This window comes from Apteryx mantelli, chromosome 1 (assembly GCF_036417845.1).
Source record: "Apteryx mantelli isolate bAptMan1 chromosome 1, bAptMan1.hap1, whole genome shotgun sequence".
Classification (NCBI taxonomy): Eukaryota; Metazoa; Chordata; class Aves; order Apterygiformes; family Apterygidae; genus Apteryx; species Apteryx mantelli.
Window position 1 is genome coordinate 70,529,187 of NC_089978.1, and position 24,230 is coordinate 70,553,416.

General features: G+C 43.9%; 1 protein-coding gene across 1 annotated transcript in view; it reads right to left on the reverse strand.

Annotated features, from left to right (window-relative positions):
* The window catches only part of AFF3 (ALF transcription elongation factor 3), a 279,572-nt gene that overhangs the window by 30,452 nt on the left and 224,890 nt on the right, over positions 1 to 24,230 (reverse strand). Inside the window, exons 10-12 of the mRNA XM_067309821.1 lie at positions 14,117 to 14,282; positions 5,325 to 6,371; positions 2,602 to 2,726 (exon numbers count right to left, since the gene is read on the reverse strand). Of these exons, the coding sequence (XP_067165922.1) occupies positions 2,602 to 2,726; positions 5,325 to 6,371; positions 14,117 to 14,282 (1,338 nt within the window). The remainder of the gene's footprint in view (positions 1 to 2,601; positions 2,727 to 5,324; positions 6,372 to 14,116; positions 14,283 to 24,230) is intronic.

Below are 24,230 nucleotides of genomic sequence, written 5' to 3' on the forward strand. Positions count from 1 at the left end.
GCGCACAAAGTAAGAGTTTTTTAAGGAGACAGTTTACCTTAAGGCTAAAACTGTGATTAAGGTCAGACAGGCTATTTTAACACAATACCTTTCCCTGTCACATTCCCCTTTATCCAGCCTATTATTTTTTATGGACAATTCTCACTTCTTTATAGTTAATGTATTAGACAGTATATACTTAATGGAATGGCAAAAAGGAATATGGTACAAAATATACTTTATTTCACCACATCATTTCAAGGAATAGAACTAATTAAAAGTCCTTAAAAACTACTTGCGAGAGAAGCCATGGATCATAATTCAGAACCTTCCCTGTGTCCCACAGTGTACTACTTTTAAAGCACAACATGGACTGTTTTGCTTTAATGACCAATGCTGTTTATGAAAGCAAGAATTGAGGTGTATAAAATGGACGACTGTGCTCTTTTTCCCCCCTAATAAAAATAAGATATTTAGTGCTATTTTGAATTTGGAGGCTGATGTTGTCATTTCTTTTCCTCTTTTCAAACATACGACCATGCCTTGGTTAGCCATGTTCATACATCATTGTCAAAGTGGGGGCTAAAGCATCCATAAGGATCCATAGTTCCTTGGAAGTGTAGCCAAAACTCAGAAGTTTTGCTCAGACCTTGTGCAGTTTCCAGTTGTGCTGCAGACCTTCTTCATGGTCTTTGGCACATTGCATGTGGCCCACCTAAACACATTGCGAGGAGTTGAACTGCAGCAGCCCAGTCAGCCTTATTCTACTGAGAAGCTGTGTAAATTATCCTGTGGTGAGCTCTGGTCTGCAGGGACTGGGCTGGCTGTGGCACCTGACCTAGGTGCAAGACATTTGGGGTATCTCTGCCTGACACTGCAGGCTTTCATGTCAAACAGGGTCTTGCTCAGCCTGTGCCTCAGGCTGTATTTCCACAATACAAAATGCTCATGTCTACAGGTGTTCTTGCTCCTCTCTTTGCTACCAGCCCTCAGCTGTGCTGACAAAACTGTTTGTGTGGCTGCGCTGGAAGAGGAGTAATAAAAGCTTGGCCAAAAAAAAAAAAAAAAGAGACTTCTGGTTTCAGACAAGAAAAAAGTTCTGGTTATAGTTTCTTGAGTGAATTTACAAGTCAGCCACAAAGACAGCTGTTTTGGCGTAACTGGAGGGGAGACATGCCAGCCTGAGGACCTGGTTGTTGTGAGAGGGACAGGAGTTCCTGACATGGGGACTGTTGATTTAGCTACAACCTCAGTAGCCCCTCCTGAGCAGTGGGAATATTAGCATTTGATGTCATGTCCTACAGAAGCATATATCACATAAACACCTCGGAAGCAGGGCAGATCAGGGAAGAATTAGGAGGCATATAAGCATTTAAGACCTTCTTTGTCGTTTCTTTAATGTACAATTGCTACTAGGAGTACTGAATAAAATGTCAAGCAAAACACAAATTATTGTACTGATTCCAGGAAGGGTAGAATTAACCCTGTGACATAGCAGGCTATCACAACCATGCTATTCCCTGAAAATGAATGTGACATAAAACATATGACATTGTGGTAACAGGAATGGCAAGTCTGCACACAATCAGCCACAATAAAATAAACTGTTATATGTATTGTTTTCACTTTATGAAACACACGTGATTTATATAAGGACAAAGAAATTGAATGCATATTTCTGAATATGCACTATGTATATTAGTTTTCTCCATGACTTTTTCCAGTATTAATGATATAAGTTACTCAAACTCATCAGTGATGAGTACAACAGAAAAGCCTCTTATAACAAAAACCAGTATTCTCTCATTTTAGAAGTTTCATCCCAAGAGATATCCTGATACTACCAGAAAAGGATTTATTTGAAATACTGATGACCAGCATGTACAAAGCCGCATGTTCTAAGAACTCTAAGAACTAAGTCCGACTGCTGGCAGCCTCCAAAGAAACTCAGTATGATTGATCTGATATCGATAGGGGTCTGTGTGCATAAAATAATGGGTAGATAGCCAGCAGATAGCTGGATCCTTTGGAAATTTGACTGTTTTGAAAGTCTAAGTTTCTTGTCCTAAAATACCTGCTAATTACACAGAATAGATTGCTTGTAATCTTGAAAATGTTGCATCTAAAATATATTCTGGAATTGAGTATTGCAGGCATTGTTATGAAAAATTTTCTCAACCTTTTCCACAGAGTTTATAGATAGATAAACCCAGACATACAGGTAAACTCTAATTTTGAAACTCCTAACACTGTAAGGAAAGAAAAGGGTATAATATGGTCACCTACATGAATTGGTGTCTACGACATATGGTGCCTACAACATAATGTTTGGGAATACGTCCCACGTGATTGCATTGCTCTAACTGTAATTATTCATTCCAGAAGCCTCACACTTGAACTCACAACTTCTTTGTGCAATAGAACAAAAATGCCAGTATATAAATGTGTCAGGAGTTGCTAACTTGTTCATTAAACCAGAAGAAAGGAGAATACACTGAGCAATTTTTCAACATAAAATGTGATAATTAAAAAAATAAATCCTATTAAAGGCAAAAATAACACACGGCATTAAACTGCAACTAGTTGTATCGCTCAGTGGTAAATAAGAAGGAAAATGCTTACTTATTTTCATTCATATTGCAGTGATTTGCTGTTGTGATGCTATGGGCAGAAGCAGCTAATCGTGAAGAACTCTCTCGTTCTAAATGAGTCTTCTTGATGTCTCTGTACTCTTCCTCATTCTCACACTGAATGAAGAGAAAAGTGATAATCTTGTAGGTTTTGGATTTACTATAGAACCAAGAGCATTTTGATTATTCAGGGGCTGGTATTTTCTGGCATTTTGATATTAACCATGATGCTTTCTTTGAGCATATACCTAACAGGTATTAGAGAAGATTGGCTCATATCCTCAAAAATTAAAATCTAAAGAGCCAGTGTGTAAATATAGGAGTATGATATAAAACTTGAATTGTTTCAGCCACTTCCCCACTTGCACTTCAGGACATTATTCCCTCATACTGCTTTCTTTGCCCGTCTCCTGTGTACTTTTCTTTTGCCTGTTCCTCAGCCTCACACCTCTTCTGTTTCTTCCTCTCTTTTCCTGGCACCGGTGACTGTGCCTATGCCATGTCTCACAGATATAACAGGCCAGCATCTGGCCCTGAGGCCAGGCAGCATGGCACAGCTCACATTCATCCGGCTCAGCTCCTTCCTCCTTCAAACCAGGGTGCACCATATTTGGACTGCTTCTTGGGAATGGGCTTTGGTCTGTGTGGTCCTGAGCCATGGCCAGATATCATCTGGAAGAGCAGAAGTTGGCCCAGGCCAAGACCACGCATGCTAACAATTTAACAAGATGGATGATTGTACGCCACTGCTTGGGACTCAACCCTGGCCCTATCTGGCTTAGTAGTGTGAACATAGCCAATGTTTCCTGCCCCATTTGATTTCATGTGGAATTCCTTATGTTCTATTATCTTTCTTTGTCTCCCAGTGGCACTGCTTTCCCACCCCCCCACATCCATTTCCACTGTTAACACTTATCCAGTTTCCAGCACTGACTGAGTTTTAGTTGTGATATGTTGATTCTGCTGTGTTTATTACTTTGCTGGATGGCAACAACATTTTCTGTGTTACACACTGCCACTGTGGCTGCTGCTATGGGGTTAATGTTGTAGCTCACGCTCTGCAGGAGTGAAGATCATCCTACACCTCAGTGCTCAACCATCCTCTTCTGTCTCTACTTTGCCCATCTTCTTGGGGCTACGACAGAGATGGAAGTGATAAGGACCTCTTTCTAATTTTACAGGTATGCCTGAGATTCCTTTCTTATTAGTCTTATTCTTAAAAATCTTTTGGGAAGGGGTGTCATATATTCTGAGTCTGCCTAGCAACTGTGACAGTGAGGGTCTTATTCCAGGTTGTGGGGCAATTTGATACTCTAGCAGTGCCCTGTATTTATTATATTGCTAACAACAACACATCAACAACAGCAGTGGTGTAAGACAGAAGAATAAAGGATAGTTTGAGGAACAGAAAGTAAAATTAAGTCACTGTTAGAATGACTATATTTATTTGGCTCTTCTACCATATCCTCCTGTTTTCTTCTGAGTGTACAGCCTGCCAATATGTGCTAGTGTGATCTAGCACTTCCTATGGCACAAAGGTAAATCTTTTGCTTTGGACACTCTCTGACCCTTCTTGCCCTGTTCCCCCTCATTTTGTATTGGGTAATTACTTCCGTGCTAAAGAAAATGCAGATAAATACATTTCAAAGCTTAGCAGGGTTTTCTGTCATGTCTCTACCAGTGGCTGGAATAGGGCTACCACCTTTCAGATACTTAAAAAAGAGCTGAAAAATGGAAAAAGAGAAAAAAGACCCTTTTGAATAAATGGTCCCAAGGACCGCACAGATCAGCCTGCACAGTAGCTCCAAAGGCAACAGACGACTGCACAGTAAAACTGCCCACAAACTGGGCAGATGGCAGTTCCAGTTCAGAGTAATTTTTGGGGTCAGATTGGTACAAATGGCCTGGAAAACTGCCTCAGCTGGACAGCTCTGGCCTCAGGGCAGAGGAGGATCCTCAACAGGGAGAAAGCTAGCACAGCTGGCAGCTCAGAAATTGCACCGGACAGGCACAGCCCATGGGAGGAGGTGGTCAGAGGGCTGTGCCCACGTGGCTGCTATGACAGCGCTGCCGGAGACAGAGCCACTAATGAGCTATGCTCTGACTTTTTATACTTGTGTTACAGGCCCGAGATAACAGGGGGCTGCAGGGATCAGAGTGAGGGGAGTGATGGAGCCGAGCTGGTCTCAGGCTCACACGGTCTCTGCGAATGCAGCTCCTGCTAAGCTGTGCCTTCTGCAGGAACTTGTCTCTTGTGGGCATTTCGAGGGGAAATGAGATGCTCACTCCTGGCCTGCAGTGATACCGTACACACCTTGACGAGACAGCAGCATTTGCTGACCCTAAGCACTGCCTCGGATATTGAAAGAAGCCTCAAGAGAGAAAACAGTCCTACTGACAGGTCTTTCTTGCAAGGCGTGAAAGACCATGTGCTGGCAGAAAACGCCCTCTCCAAAGGGCTGCGATCCCTGGTGGCCAGGAGTTTCATTACCTCCTTGCCGGGCGTCTCCCCTGGGGCTTTGCCAGCTCCTATGGGGCCCGAAGACAGGGCGCGTGATGGCAGAGCATCGCCCCCAAGCACCGCCCCAGCAAGGATGCTGCCGTCATGCGCCGTCACGTGCGGTGCAGCAGGCCCAGGCACCCCGGCGGTGGGCCAGGCTGTGCTCCTGCTTTCTCCTCACCCCGCCGCAGCCGCCCCCCAGCCCCGTGGCTCACCTTGCGTTTCCTTCTAGATTTCGGCAGACCCTTCTCTGTGGGGGGGTCAGTGCTACTAGTCTGCTGAAGGCTGGCCGCCTCGCTTGCTCCGGCGCTCATTGCCAGCGGCTCTTCGGGCAAGCGCTCTGGAATCCTGGACAAAAGAGTCAAATCAATTTTGACCCACAGCGACTTTACCTCATCACTGTCTTTCAGAGGAGACAGGAGCTCATTCCTACCGAAAGGAACCAGGGTGTAAAACTGTTCCTCCAGCTCCTTTGCTATTTCACTACTAGTCCTGGCATTAATGGAGCCAAAGGCACTGCAGCCGCCGTGGGGCTTGGGGGCGGCGCTGCTCCCCGAGTCCTTGGCCCGCGGCTCGGCCCTGGCCGCCGCAGCCGGCGCTTTGGGCAGCGGGCGCTCCTCCCGCTCCGACTCGGAGCCCGAGTCGGAGGAAGACGACGAAGACGAAGACTCGGTCTCAATGAACTCCTTGGACTTGGGCGCCGTCTTGCTCGGCCCCCTGGTCCGCCTCTTCTCGCCGGCTGCGGACGAGCGGGGCTCGCGGCGGTGCCCCGCTCTGCCGCCACTGCCGCCGCCACTGGGCCGGGCCCTTGGCGGGTCGCCGGCAGTGTGGTCAGGACAGCCGTGGCTCCCAGAGGGTGCCTCGGCTGTGCGGCACGGTGCGCCGTCCCCGGCGGAGGTCCTCTCGGCCTGGCGCGGCGGTTTCTTACCGGCCGCCCGCCTCGAGGGCCCGCTGTCAGCAGCAGGGGGTGACTTCTGCCTGCCGCCCTTGCTGCCCGGAGCTTTGCTGGCTGTCCGGGGCCGCAGGCCGTCCCCGCTGCTGCCGGCGGCGGCGGCGGTGACCCGGCTGTCCCCGCCGCGGGGCTCGGCTGCGCCAGTGGCCGGGGTCTTCTCGCAGTCCTGCCGCTCCGCCTTCACGCGGCCGTAGTAGGGGTGGCTCTCCAGGGCCGGGCTGTCATGGTGGGTCAGGATGGGCGCCTTGTGCGGGGTGACCTTGTTCAGCCACTTGTCCAGCTGCCACTTGTTGGATGAGGGCGGCTCAGGCTGGAAGGGAAACAAACCAGGCAGCGCTTAGTGCTGGCCCCCCGCCCCAGCTCTCCGCGGCCGTGGGGGCACCCAGAGCTCCCCCAGAGACAGCCGAAATGTGGGGCTCCCCTGCTACCCTCCAACGCAGGGTCATGCTGCTCCCCCCGAGCAAAGGGGCCAGCCAGGCCCCAGGAAGGGTGGGAAGGGCCTGCCGGGCCCCCCAAGGCCACCACCACCACCATGGCCACCACCGGGGACCGGCAGCCCCGAGCCCTGTCCCTGCCCTCCGCTCTCCACGGAGGCATTGGCCTGTGGCACCGAGCGCACCACGGAGGTGATTCAGGCTGTGCCGTTGGTGTCAGCTTTACCAGGCAATACTTCCAAGTTTCCAAAGGGAAGAAAATATCATGGTGTTAGAAAGGGAGGAAAAACAGCAAAGGCTACAGCTGAAGCTAAAATGTGATGGCTAGTAAGAAAGCAAGGCTACATATATTCTGTGTCCTGTACTGCTGCATTAAATAAAAAATTTAAAAAGTATAAAAGAAGCAGCAGTGAGGAGAGGAAGGGCTAACCAGGCCGTTCGTATCATCTTACTGATATTGATGTTATAATCCTGTAAGAGCACACATACGCTTGTTGTGTGGTGGTGTTGTCAAGTACTCATTTTGTAAGTATTTCGTGGCTGTTTGTTAGTTTTTCTCTTCGTTCCTGTCACAACATGATCAAGTTTTAAGAGACCATCTAAAATATAATGGCGTTTGGACAGTGAAGAAGTGGGATAATTATGATTTCAAATGCAACCACAGCTTAGACAGTGTTATTTCAGAACAACGCACAAGTGTTTTCTAGTGCTTCTTGCAATCAGTTATTTGAATGTAATAAAATGAAGAGGCGAGGCAAAAAAAAAAAAAAAAAAGAAAGAAATGATGGAGTAGATGGCCAGCCATATCCTAACCCTGCATAAGCCAATGTGAAAAGTCTCCTAATTACCTTAACTGGACCAAAATTCATTCATGAGTAATCAGAAGGCATGTTGTGAGTCTAACCTGAAAACCATTGCTGCTCTACACTCTGCTTGGAAAGAAGTTGACTCGAGAGAGAATATCCACACTCTCACTTCAGGTATTTAAAGAAGGTGCCTGAAGGCTACACAGGTTTCCTGCATAGCCAAGGGTGTCTCCAGAATTGCCCACTGAGGGCTCTGTTCACTCTACAGGGAGCAAAAGTTCCTAAAATAAGCAAAAAAGTTAGATGCTGCAATTCAGATGATATAAATATTCCCTCTCTCTAAAGTGTCTAATTTACTCATTACCCAGCTAGCCAATGTCTACTGGAAGTTTGCTGAATTGCACTAAGTTTATTTTTTTCTCAGTCATACTCCCTAATATCTTACATGATGAATTTCATTCCTTAGCTGTAAATCTTGAAGACGGGTGGGCAGCTTTTCTGTAGGCTGAAGACATATTTTTAAAACTCTAAACTCTTCATGTAAAATAAACAGCAGTTCTTAACTGCTGCAGAGAATGGAGACGGATTTGTTTGATGCCATTCATTATGTATATAGGAAACTTACTAGATATATAATAAAAAGTTCAGTATACACAGATCTCTCTGCAGTCTTCAGTGGGTGTATTTAACAAAAGGACATACAGCAGAAGCACATGGGAAAAAATGCCTCTGTCCATAAGTATAGGCCAGAGAGAAGGCAGCTTAAAGGTTCAAAAAAACTTTCAGCATTTCTCTTAACACTCCATTCTGTCTCTTTATGTATCTTGTCATTCTCTAAAACAGTAGTTTGCAAAATAGGGATTTCAAGGGATAAGAGTAAATGGCAGAAAACTGTGATTAACTGCTACAGTGTTAACTTGGCAATATGGTACTTTCCTACAGTGATATATCTGCTATTTAGGTGGAATAACTACACTCCCACCAACCTATAAGCCAACTACGACAATTAAAAAAAGGTGTCAGCAGTGTTGCAAGCTTTACTAATTTTGTCAGGAGTCTTAGGACACACACTATTTTTTCTTAAAGCCTCAGTTTTTGGGATCATGGGCTTAGGTGCCTATCCTGAGTTTATTTAAAGAAAACTTCCAGTCCATGTGGCTGAAGAAAAAGTTGAAAAAAACACTTCAGGATGTGTTTCCTTAAAGCAAAAAGCTCACATCCCATAAAGTAAATCAAAAGGATTCCAATTTTAACAATCAGAATTTTTAAACTTGTCTCATTATTTTGGTGGCCTGATACAGTTTTGGAATATCTTAGATTGCTAGTGTACATCAGTGATGCTAGTTTACTTTTGGAAGTATTTTATTCAATTGATTGCTCTATCTGAAAAGTATTGCACTTTGAAATCCCTTACAAAAGCAAGGTACCTTGCAATGGAACATAATCACGACAGCCAACAGAGAGGAGTAGACCTCATAAAAGACCTCACTTGAAAGTATTCACCAATCTGTTTTACATGCCTACTTGCAATTATTTGTGTGAAGAAAAGGAAATCCCTGATTCTCTAGTCCACATCACCCCCCTAAGCAGGTCACATACCATTCTACAGAAGAAAACCTGGCTTGCCCAAAGTGAAAAACTTTCAGCAGCATATAAGGATGGAAATGTGAGATCCAGAGTAATCAGGAAGCAGAAAGGTCTCTGTCCCTTAGCTTTTGTGTCAAGGAAATGTGTTGCCCTCAAGGGCATATTTTAATAAAAGCTTGGCATATTTGTGTTAAAACTGGTGGTGTCCAGATGGGAGAACCAATAGAAAAAGTGGTCTGTGGTGAAGCTGACTTGCAACGAAAACACAAGTTTGCTGTGAAAAGCCAAACCAGGAAACTCTACCAGAGCAAGGCTGGTTCCAGGGACCAATGTATCACAGACTTACACACGAGCCAGGCCTCATCTGAGAAACAGAAGGATGCAATATACTTCCTTAAAAACTGTGGGTGGATTCATCTGTACAGTGTAGACAACTACTTTTGAGCTAGTTGATGAGTTCCTTCTACAGTCAGTGGACTCCTCCTCTAGGGCATGATTCTCTTCATCTTGAAATATATGTCTGAAATAGGCCAGATGAGCTGGGCCCTAGAAATGTCTGCTCTTCTCCACTGACTGTAAAGGCGAGGCTGAGGTGATGAGCAGATGTAGGTATCTGCAGTGCAGATGTCCAAATTTAGGTGAGATGACTCCCACAAAGCGTGTCTATATATCTTAGATCTCTTCAAAGCTACAAGTACCACCAGAGGCACCAGTGGTAGGTGTCCAAAAGAAACCTTCTTCAAAACATATTATCCAGAAATCTTGCTGGGCTGAGGGGCTACTAAACAGTGTAAGAGTGATGGGTTCACTACACTTATTACAAAGAGGACTTTGGATGTAGTTAATTCCACGGTAAACTTGAAGCATGATACCACTTTCATCAAGGAATTAAATAGCTTACAATACTGTGCATGTACTTAACCCACAATGGGGTAGGAATGAGCCATCACTGCAGTGCACTTAATCTACTGTAAATCCACACACTAGTTTCCCCTTATGTCCTTTCCCCTTGCTTGTGTAGCCCTACTGTCAAAAATTTGGCTCAGGGCAATCATACAAATGTGGTGCCTTTTAATTGTATTTAAGACATACACTACTATTATTAGTTTATTGCTACTACTATGGTTACTACCACTTTATCAGACTAGAACCGGGACTCCCATGTATTAGGTATGGTGAACACATACTGTAAGAGGTGGCTCCCGCCACAGAGAGTTTTCGGGAAGGGAGAATTGTTTGTAGTCTTTGCCCCCAAATGGTACACATGGGACAGCTAGAGCCCATGAATGCTATTAGCAAAGTTAAAGACAGTTGGTCTAGTGGCAAAATCCCCTTTTCTTCAGAGGGTACCAGTCAGGAAATCCAATCAAGACTCTCATAGAGATGGGTGGAAGCAAAAATTTTTTGGAAAACAAGACAGAGGAAACATAACCTCCTCAACCCTAAAACTACAACTCTTCTTCCCTTCCCTCCCTAATTAAGTCCATCAGTGAAGAAAGATTGGTGAGGTGACAGGAGCACGCTAACCAGTTAGCTAGTCTGCTGGATACATCTACACTTCTTATTTACTGAGCTAAAAAGAAGAGAGTCAATGCCACACAACGCCTGAGGGAACAGCAGGAATTCACAGGCAATGTCTCCTCAGCCATTGGTACCAATGTCCAGGCAGTTGGAGGACTTGATGCACAGTGCTGTGGTTGGAGGTTGCTCTCTGCTGATGAAAGAGAAAGGTGGGGAAGAGCATTACTGTACGAATCACTTCAGCTTTGACCTGGTCAGTCACAACCTGGAGTCTTGAGACCAAACAGTACACCCTGTGGTGATGGTAGAAGCATGGACAAAAGGTGCATGTGAAAAGGAGGAAAACACTTTAATGGTTGTTGACTGGTCACTACAGCAGAGGCTGTAAAGGGCACTGCATCTGGTGTGTGGGAATGGTGGTGCCCAAGACAGGATATCTTGCTCAACAGTCTGGTTACTGAAAGGAGCTGTGCTACAACAGCCACTGACGCTCTATCCCATTCAACTGCTTCTCTGCTTCCCTCCTGCCAGTTCCTCTCTCTAGCCTTTCCCGCATAGTGGGAGTTCACTGTCTGTCTAGCCAGCCTTTTTAAAGATCTGCATGATAATTCAATGCAACGAAGAACGAGCAAGCCAGATTCTTAGCTTATGAAATTTAGCTCTTTCTACGGACTTGAGACCTAAGGTTTTTTTCTACTCTCTCAAATAATTGGAAGGACCAGACGTCACTGTTTTCCAGAGTCCTCATTTATGACATTAGTGAAGGTCATGCAAAGAATTCATGACCTCAGCAAAGAAACAGGAGATAGAAGTCTCAGTCCCCATAATTTCATGTTTGGCAGGCCACAAAACTGTAACTACTCACATTACTGTCTGAGGCACCCTAATTTGTCCACATCACTGAAACCAGTCTGAATGTTGCCTCCTGTTCAAGCTCTGCCATTACTCTTAGTTTACTGAAGACATAAAGCGTAGACAGCTGAGTTAGTCACTCCAGGTCTCAGTAGTCAATGGAAAGAAACAGACACTTTTAGGGTGCAATTAATCTAATCTATTTTCTACATATGTTTTGCAATGAGCTACTTTCACACTCTAGGCAATGCATTTAGAACCTGAAAACAACTCAAAGATCTCAAAATGAGATGAGGAAAAAAATACAGAGGAAATGAAACAGCAATCCAAATTCCATATAACTTCAAATGTAGAAGATAACCTGTCCTAGAAATTAAAACCTTTGAGAATGTTCATGTGATATTTCAGATTATGGAAAAAAAGAATCAAGGGCTCATAATGGTCTACAGGTTTCCAGATGAAGTTTCTCCCAACTTGGAAATATGGATTTCCTGCACAGCATTTTACCTGCATGTATCAATATCTGCTTATGCAATGACAAAGACACATTTGATGCAAAGATGCATTCTTCTATCTTATCCAATAGATAAAGTTCATCTTAAAACTATAACTGGATTGAGTCCACTAACTAAATTTAGGTGGATAGGACTTCCCTCTAAAGAGCTTCCAAGGATTTGTCTCTTTCCACTTACTAGGTAAGAACATGGCATATACTTTAGGAACACGGCTTCACTGTGTGCCAAAAATGTGAGTTAAAGCACAGATGAAAGGGAGGCAGGACTTCAGTCCAGAGGCCTCACATAAATATGTTTTCAACAGGTGCCATTAGATGCATGTTGGGCCTGGGAAAGTGCTGGCTCCTGGGAAAAGCACAGATGACCTACTTCCCTGGGACACCCCAAACCTATCCAGGTGAACGTCATGGCCTCTCCCATACCCCATCAAGGAATGAGCTATGATAACCACTGCAGCCATCAGATTTTTAGAGTCCTTTACAGTTTCAGCGTGTCCTAGAAGGCAAACCACACAAATATAATGCAAGGAGACAAGCAATCTGTTGGAGCAGTGCAGTTATTTCGTGACACTGATCACTGATAACTCAGACTCTATACAAAAGTAGTTCTACAGATCTCAAGAGGATATATATATATATATAAAATACTTAACAGGAGACATTTCCTCTAAGTTTCTGTGACTTTCAGTCCCTCCCAGAACACCCCTTCTGCCTGACTTAATGAAATCTATGATCTGCCTCAGTTAATTCACTTCCTGCATTCCCTGAGGAACTGCCACCCTCAGTTCCAAGGAGCACAGGTGATCTGTCTAGATACCCTTTTACTTTAGTAAACACTTCTCTCTTCCTAGGTATGAAGCTTCTCCCCCTTTTATCTCGTATTTCCTCTTCCCCAATGAGCTTAGTTCCTTCTCTTTCTTCTCTTAGTCCCTTCCTTTCCACCTTCTGAGATCCCATACAGAGTGGGAGCGAGATCTCTGCAATAAGTCCAGCAGGGAACAAGACAGAGAGAGAACAAAGTCTTAAAGGGTAGAATGAGAACTCAGAATGGGAAATAAGAAATGGGACAGTACAGAGAGGGGATCAAGGAAGGAGAGACTAAAGGAAAGAAAAGCGAGAGGAAAGAAAGGAGAGAACTGGAGAGATTTAGGAAAAGGGTGAAAGTGAGAGGAAAATTAATTGGAAATGGATCTGAAAATACTGTGTGGAAAGAGAGAAAGGAAGATATGTGTTAAATAAGGAAAAAAATGACAAAACCGAAGAGAACTATAAAAAGGACATTTCTGTGAGTGCTGTATTTTGCCTCATAGAAAACATGGCCCCAAATACTGAGCAAAATACTGAGCAAAAAATAAGAATTAAGTATAATTTTTCAGGGTTGGAGAATAGGTGAGACATGGCTGTTGGGGGAGGAGGAAGTCCTATGACCGGATGCTTTATGAGAAACAGGCAAGTCTACTGACTGTATTTCACGTGTATTTACAATCTTGCTGCTAGATTTTTGAATATTTTTACATATATTAATGTGTGTGATGTGGCTGTGGAGTTCATGTTTTTATACTTAAGGTGTGTGTTGACCAAAACACATAAAAATATCAAGCCTGGTTAAAAAAAACAGAGTAGAGAAAGCAGCCGTACAGTGTCTGTTGAGCACTCCACAGAGGTGAAAGCCAGAGATGGCATAGCATTGTCAGATAAATTGTAATATGGCCAGGGCTTGTCCACATATGGAAATTTTTAGTATTAGCTTTGTGTATGACAAGTTTAGGCCTAATATTTTGCACCATAAGTAATTCAGTTTAGTCCATTTTGGAGGTGGATTAAACTAATTCACACAAAGGCAGCAGCACCAGGGAATAATTCACTTGGGGAGCAAGGGGAGGGATGCGCGTGAGTGAAAAACAACTGTTTTGCTTTAAAAATCCACCCTCAAACTGATTTTACAATAGCTTCCCTGTGTAGACAAGCCTTTAGTTCCCTTGCTGTGCTGGGAGCCCGCATCAGGACTTATGCACTAAACAAACCATCATTATGGAGGCCGAGTTGCAGAAAACTTCAAGCAAGCTGTGAGCCTTGCAAGGAGCTCCACTCATCTCAAATTTGAGGAAAATATCATAGGGTTATTTCTTTCTTTATTTTTGTTTCAAATTTCTTAATCTGCCCCAGGGTCCCTGCCACATGCATCTCAGAGTGTGCCAGGAGGAGGATCCTTGGTCCTTTCCTCTTCCATTTTTTTTGTGCATCTCCCCCAGCCTCCTTGTGTTGGCTTGGCAGGAGAAAAGGCCTGAGTGGGTGTAATAATGGCTTGCCGCCCTAAGTCACAAAACGTCAAAGTCCTTACCTCTGGGCTGGAATAATGCGAGGGCTTGCTGCCGTCACTCTCGCTGGAGCTGCTTTCGCTCTCTGAGTCAGACTCGGAGCTGGTCTCGGATTCACTGGAACTGCTGCTGCTCGACCCCTTGCTGGAGAATCCTGCGGCTCGGGAATTGGGCTGCGGCACAACCAGGCTGCCAGCCCCGCACGCAGCCCACCAATGAGGAGAGAGGGAAAAGAAGAAAACAACAACATAAAGCAAACCATAAAGACCAAGGTGTTCCAGGGAGTGTACCTGTCTGAATGCCTGTAAGCGTGTCTTTACTGCTAAAGCATGGTGAAGTGAGTTGAACGTTACATTGTTTTAACTTCAGGGAAAAGACTCAGGGTTAGCTGCATATTCGTTTAAATCCCCAGCCTTTGCCATCTCTTCTTCATGTGTAGAAAGATCAGATTTTCACTGCAGTTTGCCTCTTTTCTCTTTCAACAGACATTTTAGGATACATTAAAAATATCTAACACAGTAAAAAGCAGAGTAGAGAAGGCAGTCTTACAGTGTCAGTAAGTGTATGAACACTCTGCACAGAGGTGAATGCAGGAGATGGAAAAGATGAACAGTTAAGAAACTGAAATGAACTCCATGTTACCAGCCATTTACAAGTTGTAATAGTAATAGTGATAATAATAATAATAATAATAATAATAATAATAATACATCCTCTCTAGAACTTCCTACTCCCATCTTTTGTTCTCTACAGTTCTTCACCTCTCCATAAATAGATTAAGCCAAGATGATGTGGTTACCTGTATGCACCATCTTGACATTGACAACTGCAAGAACTAAGACTGTGATCTTGCAAAAGCTCCTAAGAGCTCAGGCTCATCTTTTTGCACATCAGCAATGCAGTGATGTCAGCAGAGCTACTTGGCTTCTACAAGCTATGTTTGCATGCAAGTGTTTGTAATATCAGGCCTGACAGCAGGAGAAATGTATACTTTCCAGAAGTAGTTGACCAGGCATATTAAAATATCACAGTCATAAACACTTGGGTATGAAATGTCCTGTTAAGTCTTTCAGCTTATTCCCCAAGCAATGAAAGATTGTTCCCGATAGCTGGATGCTTTTTCTAGTGGGTTTTCCAATTTGATTTTAAATGACTTGAATGCCGCTTTCACTTTTACCTCTGGGAAACTTCTTTGCAAACGAACCCAAATTCCACTGTCAGAAATTTCTCCCTCCATTCAACCTGAGGTTGCCCTTTCTAAATTTATTGTTGCTACTTATTATTTCATCTTATTACTAATAGTTATTATGATAAATTATCCTCCTCCCTTTCTGCCTTCACATATTTGCAGACTGTTTTCCTGCCCTACTTCAGTCATCTCTCAGACAAGGCCTTACATATTTACTTCTTCTGATCTTTCTTCATAAGTCATTATCTCCAGGGATATGGGATCATTTTTATAGCTCTTTTCTGAACTCATTCCAATTTGTCTATATCTTGCTGATAACAGGATGCCCAAAATCGAGTGCTGCATTATAGATGGGTTCTCACTAGAGCCCTACAATGAAGGGCTATTACCTTCCTGCTCCCTGATGCGTTGCTTCTGTAAACATATACCAAAGCTGTGATGGAATATATAGTCCATTAATGCTCCTACATCTCTTTCAACGTTGCTTTCTCCAGAATTCCTCCACTGAATAGCTACATTTTAGATTATTTGCTTCCAGAGAGATTAGCTTGCTTTTTTTTTTTTTTTTTTTTCCCACACCAGATCTCATTTTCTTCTTTACTGCACATGCTTCTAGCTCCTTTTGATTTATTTCTCTGCCTTCGGAGGTGTCTGCAGCAACTTCTAATTTAGTATCAAATGCAAACTTAATTAAATGGTTATTCACTACCTTTTCCAGATCATTAATAAGACTGTTAAATAAACCCAGCATGAAACACACTGGTACCCTAATAACCATCTCTTCCCAATTCTGTTCACCAATGTTTATCATTACCCTTGTTTATGCTCTGTCAGTCCAATATTGTAGCTAATGCAATGCAATTTTGGAGATGCATTTTGTGAGAAATAATATCTGATACTTAATTACAGTTATATTGCACCTAATGAATTGTCTTTACCCAGGAGTGGTGTATTTCATTCTGAAAAACTGGTACCTCGTACCTGACACAAGCCACTTGCCACAGGCACTTTATGGGGCTTTGAAAAGAGGCCAGGCCACCAGAGATGTGGTTATAACTCTGCGACTCTCCCTGGCCGCACAGTCCCTGGCCTTATCTCTGCCTCTCCTAACATATGCCAATGCTTCCCCAATGGACTGCCTGTCTCATACAAGCTATTTTAGCAGAACTCCAGCCATACCACCTTTTACTCATAGCTGTCGTCCTCCCTACTTCTGGCCCACTCCTTCTGCTAGGATAGAGCACAGCTGCTCATGGTTTCTCCTGGCTACCTGGGCAATCCTGCCCCCTTCAGCAAGCTTTCTGCACCCTCTGAGGTACAGTGGGGCACAGAAAACCTCACCTGTGGGCTCATCTGAATAATTAAAGCAAGTAAAATAAATAGGAGAGGGAGGAGACAACATCTACTTATATTTAACCTGGAATTCCCCTCAAGGATCCTCTTGTCACCATCAAGTGGTAAAGCGAGGCCACAGTAAAAACTCATGCTCTAGCAGGACGGCTCAGCTCTGCATGCGTTTGGGCAGAAGCGCCTGTGTGCACTCTCCTTGGGAGGCAACGGGTCTGTTGTCATGCACAAGCGTTAATGTACCAGTTACAACATAGGACTTCAAAAACTTGCCTTTTGCTATTTGTACTGTTATTCATGATATCTCTTTGTTTAGCTGGGTAAGTGGTAAATACAAGATTTTCAGGCAGGCATATGTATAACAGCATTAGTATACATAGGTGCTTGAAATGGTAACAGTTTATAAGCTTGCGAAAATTTTCCTTCTTAGAGAAGGAAACTTGATGCTTTGCATGCTACTTTGGGACAGTGCAGTTTTCCATTTGTCCAGCTCCCAGTGAACTCCAGATTATAAATTGCTCACTTATATTAACAGATTATTAACAGATTTCCTCCAGGCTCAAGAGCGGTGCATCCCTATGAGTAGGAAGTCAAGCAAAGGAGGCAGGAGACCTGCATGGGTGAGCAAGGAGCTCCTGGCAAAACTCAACCAGAAGAAGGAAGTATACAGAAAGTGGAAAGGGGGACAGGCCACTTGGGAGGAATATAGGAACGTTGTCAGAGTATGCAGGGATGCGACGAGGAAGGCTAAGGCCCGTTTGGAATTAAGTCTGGCGAGAGATGTCAAGGACAAGAAGAAGGGCTTCTTCAAATACATCAGTAGCAAGAGGAAGACTAGGGAAAATGTGGGCCCTTTGCTGAATGGGGTGGGTGCGCTGGTGACGAAGGATGCAGAGAAGGCGGAGTTACTGAATGCCTTCTTTGCTTCAGTCTTTCCTGCTCAGGCCAGCCCTCAGGAACCCCAGACCCTGGAGGCAAGAGAGAAAGTCTGGAGGAAGGAAGACTTTCCCTTGGTCGAGGAGGAGTGGGTTAGAGATCATTTAAGCAAACTTGACACCCACAAATCCATGGGCCCCGATGGGATGCACCCACGAGTGCTGAGGGAGCTGGCGGATGTCATTGCTAAGCCACTCTCCATCATCTTTGAAAGGTCATGGAGGACAGGAGAGGTGCCTGAGGACTGGAAGAAAGCCAATGTCACCCCAGTCTTCAAAAAGGGCAAGAAGGAGGACCCAGGGAACTACAGGCCAGTCAGCCTCACCTCCATCCCTCGAAAGGTGATGGAGCAGCTCATCCTGGAGGCTATCTCCAAGCATGTGGAGGAAAAGAAGGTGATCAGGAGTAGTCAGCATGGCTTCACCAAGGGGAAATCATGCCTAACCAATCTGATAGCCTTCTATGATGGAATGCCTGGCTGGGTAGATGAGGGGAGAGCAGTGGATGTTGTCTGCCTAGACTTCAGCAAGGCTTTTGACACTGTCTCCCATAACATCCTCATAGGTAAGCTCAGGAAGTGTGGGTTAGATGAGTGGACAGTGAGGTGGATTGAGAACTGACTGAATGGCAGAGCTCAGAGAGTTGTGATCAGTGGCACAGAGCCTAGTTGGAGGCCTGTAGCTAGCGGTGTCCCCCAGGGGTCAGTCCTGGGTCCAGTCTTGTTCAACTTCTTCATCAATGACCTGGATGAAGGGACAGAGTGCACCCTCAGCAAGTTTGCTGACGATACAAAACTGGGAGGAGTGGCTGATACCCCAGAGGGCTGTGCTGCCATTCAGAGGGACCTGGACAGGCTGGAGAGGTGGGCGGAGAGGAACCTCATGAAGTTCAACAAAGGCAAGTGCATGGTCCTGCACCTACGGAGGAATAACCCCATGCACCAGTAGAGAAGGACCTGGGAGTGCTGGTGGGCACCAAGTTAAGCATGAGGCAGCAATGTGCCCTTGTGGCCAAGAAGGCCAATGGTATCCTGGGGTGCATCAGGAGGAGTGTTGCCAGCAGGTTGAGGGAGGTGATTCTCCCCCTCTACTCAGCCCTGGTGAGGCCACACCTGGAGTACTGTGTCCAGTTCTGGGCTCCCCAGTACAAGAGGGATGTGGCACTACTGGAGCAAGTCCAGCGAAGGGCTACAAAGATGATTAGGGGACTGGAGCATCTCTCTTAGGAGGAAAGGCTGAGAGAGCTGGGCCTGTTTAGCCTAGAGAAGAGAAGGCTGAGAGGAGATCTTATCAACGTGTACAAGTATCTGAAGGGAGGGTGTCGAGAGGATGGAGCCAGACTCTTTTCAGCGGTGCCCAATGATAGGACGCGAGGCAACAGGCACAAACTGAAACACAGACACTTCCATCTGAACATGAGGAAAAACTTTTTCACTGTGAGGGTGACAGAGCACTGGAACAGGTTGCCCAGAGAGGTTGTGGAGTCTCCTTCTCTGGAGATATTCAAAACCCGCCTGGATGCAATCCTGTGCAACGTGTTCTAGGTGACCCTGCTTGAGGAGGGGGGTTGGACTAGATGATCTCCAGAGGTCCCTTCCAACCTCAACCATTCTGTGATTCTGTGATTATAGTCAATCCCTTGCTGATAAAATAGTGAGAGCTCAATAGGGGCCATTGTGAGCAGGTTTTCTGTGTTTGATTTTCTTTTTTTCTTAACTGAACATGAAAAGGTAAGTGTCTTTTCTGATACTATAGCTTAGGGAACTGCTTTTGACAGTGTCCTACTCTGATGGATTGTTAGCCCTCTCCACAACAGCATTGTGACTGTTGCCTGAAAAGTTCTTCAGCATCACGAAACATCTGCACATTTACGTCCTGCCCCTAGTGACTGCGGTTTTAATTTTCAACCCATCATTTTTGTTTGGCATTGACTAAAGTATTCAGAATTGCTATATGGGGGATGAGGGTGAAAAAAAATCCCACAGTAATATTTCTTTCCTGTTGTGACATGAAATGTTTTTCTAAGCTGCTGAATAGAAATTGTTACTACAGCCATAGATATAAAATATAACTGCTGGACTCTTCACAAACATCTGGAAATCTATGTTTGCTGCTCTAATGGTAGCCAATATACTACCAAAAATTTAACATTACAATATTTTCTCATTTATGATGATACTGCCGAAGTCTCATGTCCCTCCTTCTACCTTTTCCATTCTTAAATAAAGTGTATTTTTATAAGTATCCTCACTGTATTATATTGATTATACTGATGGGCAAAACCATCTACATGTGTCTTCATGCTTTCTTATAAAAAATAACCATTATTTTAAATTGGTGACTTATATTTTGGACTGTTATTTCTGAAGTATGTAAGCAAGATCATGCAATCAAAATAAAACACTGATTTACATTTTAATGACTATGACACACAACATTTGTGCATATTTTGCTACTGGCTTATGCCCCAGAATTAATTACTACATCTTAGAAATGATATTTTTATTTTAAGCAATTAAACAACAATTTGGGTAAGAACCACTCTTCTTTAAAGCCCTTGATCAGAGCATGCAGTCTCTGACTTAAGAGAGAGAGTAAGTAAATACTTCATAATGGTGCTAGCAGCTCAGTAAGGCACTTCATAACCAAAACAAAATCTGAACTTTCTGACCAGACATAGTCCCATCATCCTAACTAAAGCAAGACCTGGACACCTGAACACCATGCAAATCTCCAACGGCCTATTTGCTGCACTGTTTAATGGACTAGCCACCCTCCTCTGCTAAACTGCTAGATACCTTGTAGCCTAAATATTTCTCAGAGGTGCAGGCTCGGAAACACCTTGGTTGGGGGAGAATAATACTGCTTCCCTGCTCAAACTTATTTGTGATTCAGGTTGAGAGAGAGAGTCCCCTCGCTCCCTGGAGGAGCCTGAAAAGTTAGTTGCGGTGGAGCCGATTATTAGCTCCATCAGACTGCATGGTAGCAGTCAGCCTTTGAACAGTAGCAGGGTGGTTTAAGCAGCTTTCCAGGGAGGTGCAGGCATTTGCTATTTAGTCAGTAGAGAGAGATTCCCAAATCAGGTTGCCTCAGCTGTGCTCAGGAGGCCTCTTGAATTTAAGCATGCTGGATCTGGGTCCTGCTCTATGCTCCATATTAAGCTGCAGCTTACAGCTACACTACTTTTCATGATAATAAATCACAGCATCCAGCAGTGGGCACATGAAATTCCTGGGCAGCTAAACACAGGTTGCAGTAATTCAGTCTTAACATTTCAGAGGCAGACACCATGGATGTCTGATCAAGGTACAAGAAAAAAAAAATGCAGTTCATTACCAAACTACAAGTATTTGGTAACAATATTAATTTGATTCAAAGGAGAAAATCCGTCTTAGCATGGAGAATCTGTTATCCCAATTCTCCGTAGCCTTACAGTGTGAGAGCATCTTATAGCCGCTTTACACAGATAGAAGTGTTTACCAAAAACGCAAGGCAAGGGGGAATCAGGCCTTGAAGAAAAGACTGTGCCAAGAAAACATATCAGAGTGACCTCTGAAATACTTTTCCGGCAACAAGAAAGAAGAGTATGGAAATATTCATGCTTCATACTTTTGACTCCAATCAATCTGTGTAATTCACTTTGCAACAGCTGTATCCTGAGCCTTGTTATCAAAAAGCTCAGGAACACTATAAAACTCTCTCTGGTGCATTTGCTTCCACGTCTGGAGATAGGAAAACATTTAGGCAGTGTCATCTGCATAGCTGTGATCATCCATACTGTTTTTCTTCTAAAATCTCACTCTACAGTACCATCCACCAAGTGTTGTACCACTACCAAGTGGCCCACGGCTCCCAGTAGGAAAGAAGAATGCAACAGTTAGTATGAAGAGCTGACTTGAATAAACAAATGACACTGTTAAGGGTCACATTGTCAACAGCAAGAGGCAAAAATGGAGAAGGTGACTTTAATTTGTAGATGCCACAAACGTAGGAAAAAATCCTAAGAAAGGCTGTATGAATGCGTGAAGTATTTCAAATGCCAAGAAAATCTGTCACTGTCTCAAGAGATGTTTAAAGATCAAGGGAAGTAGGCCAACTGTGGGAAAATAAGACTCTGAAACAGACAGCCAGTCCCTTGGCTGGTATAAACTGTCATAGCTCCATTGACTTCAATTAAGCCACTCTGGTTTAAATCAAAAGGTAAATCTGACCAAGACTCTGAAATGATATTTCAAACTCAGTGATGAAAACATATTCCACGGTTTGAAGGAACTCTTCTGGAGGAGTCCCTATTTTTATTCCAGATGAAAGTATCTGAAACACCATTTCCTTCTTCCGTTGAAACCAACCTAAAACCCAGCTAAGGTCTTCTGTAGCAAATGCTTTATCCCTTTGTTGTCAGAAGCAAATTCCACACGGTACATCCTCAAAGTACAAATTGAGAACATCGTGCCAAAATCTGTATAATTATCTCTTCTGCCTGGTACTGAAGATATTGCAAGTCTCGCATGCATACAGCTGTGAATTCCTGTGTTGATAATTGTGAATGAATCACAGAGGCAATGGAAATGGCCACTTCTTGCTACTGCCTGTGTGTATTTTTCAAACTCCATTTCAGCAAAGATATCTGAAGCACACTTACCACTGCTGTCTATCCTGGACTTGCAGATCAGGCCACCCAATGTTGTAACACAGCATATGGGCATATTTTTCTGAGGCAACTGTAGAATGCCAAGAAACAGTACCATAAGGATAGCCTACCAGAATGAAAATGGATGTCCTCCATTTGTTCTGGGAATTATGGCCAAAGTGATGCTTGGAAAAGGGGGATGATACCAGAAACCCTAAAATACTCATCCACTTGAGGACTGCCAATTGTCTCCAGGTTTTAATACAGGAAGACTGGTTCTGTACTTAACATACAAATGTGAGCATAAGGAGCCCCTGTTCTAGTTTTAGCTTTGCCATGTACTGGCTGAATGACCAACTCAGTTGACCCTTCTAGGCCTCTGATTCCCTCATCTGGTCACCATCCTAGTCATAAATGGGAATGGTGCTACTTGTCTACCTTCAGTGTGTTAGGAGACATCCTTTGTTACTGCGCAGAAAGCACTTGAATATCCTTAGTCAGAACACCATGTAGAAGTGACCCAAATTTATGTTTTTGTACCTTTACTAACTGAGATCATAAAACCAATTAACTGTCTGAGTTCTTTACAGTTATCCCTGTGAAAACCTATTGTTTACTAAAGGAAAAAAGGCAGCTAGCCTTGCCATAGCCTTCTGTTTGGTCCTGAATGCAAAAAAAATGAGCCTGGGCACTTCCCCTTCTTCAAGCAAACAATTTCCCAGAAGTCTGTTAATATCTTTAGGAAACAGAGAAATGTTTTCATACCTCATTCCTATAATGGATGAGGTATGAAATGGGAGTCATGATGAGTGAGAGTCCTGGAGGTTGTTTGGCTTGTCACAATATATAATGCTTCTGTGAAAGTACTGCATTACCTTAGCCGTACCACCTTTGCACAGCACAGCTAATAAAGCACAGCTGCCAAGAACAGACTTCATAGACTCCACCTATATTTTAACACTGTCCTTGGGAGTTGCTTAAATACTTTGTGCTGACAAGACTGCAAGTATTATCTAATAATGCAAACCTAAGGTAAATCAGGTCTCTTTGGAGAGTCAGGTGTATGCTGTGTGATTGTAGCTTAATTGCCAGAATAGTCACCAAAGAAAAACAAATTGATAGGAGTTGTTTAGAAAAACAAGCTATGAAGCTCAAAAAACCCCCCCAAAAACCCAAGAAAATTCAGTCTGGCCTGTCTAGGGGGTGTCTATCTAAGATCTGGTCGATACAGGAAGCAGGGCAGAATCACAACTTCCACCTTGAAAGAACTCGGTAAAAAAGAGAAAAATCCTGAAAAAAAATTAGTTAAAAAAAAAAGCCTATAATAAAATAGTACATAGGAATTAATAGCAACATTGTTGTATAAATAGTTCTATCAGAATGAGTGTGTGCCTGGGTATCTGAGATGAAAGGGTCCTATAGACCTGGAGCAGCATTAACGTGGGGATGAAGTGATTAGTCAGCAGGCTGACAGCTGTGCGAGGAGGCTGGTGCCAGATTCCAATGTATGCTTTCCACTGCTGCCAAGTGTTTGCTTGTCGCTCCAGATAAATGGAGCATCAGCAGTGTTTTATTTGACCTGCTCACAAGAAAAATAAAGCAACTCTGACTTCCTCGGTGTGCTTGTCGTTGACCTTGCATCAGCTGAATATGAGCAGTGAGATTCCCTGGTCCAGGAAAGTTAACTCTTTAGTAGAAGGGCCTCTAAGAGTCTTTTCTCACTGGTAGAATAGTTAGTCTCTTAATGGCTCTGAATATAGTGACTTAAAAAGAGTCAGGCACAGCCTATGTGCCCGATGCTGTTCTTGGAACATGCCCTTGGACCAATGGCCTGAAGAATGATGAAAGTTTGAGAATAGTCTATAAACAGCTGCCCTTCTGTCCCCAGGGTGAAATCTGTGAGCCATTTCCAATGGGACTTTTCTGAGGGGGGGAAGAAATAAGTGGTATATGGAAGAAGCTGTGGAGAAGATTCAGTCAGGCAAGACTGCGCTCTTGATCTCCCTCTGAGACCAACAGGTCAATGGATCTTGTGT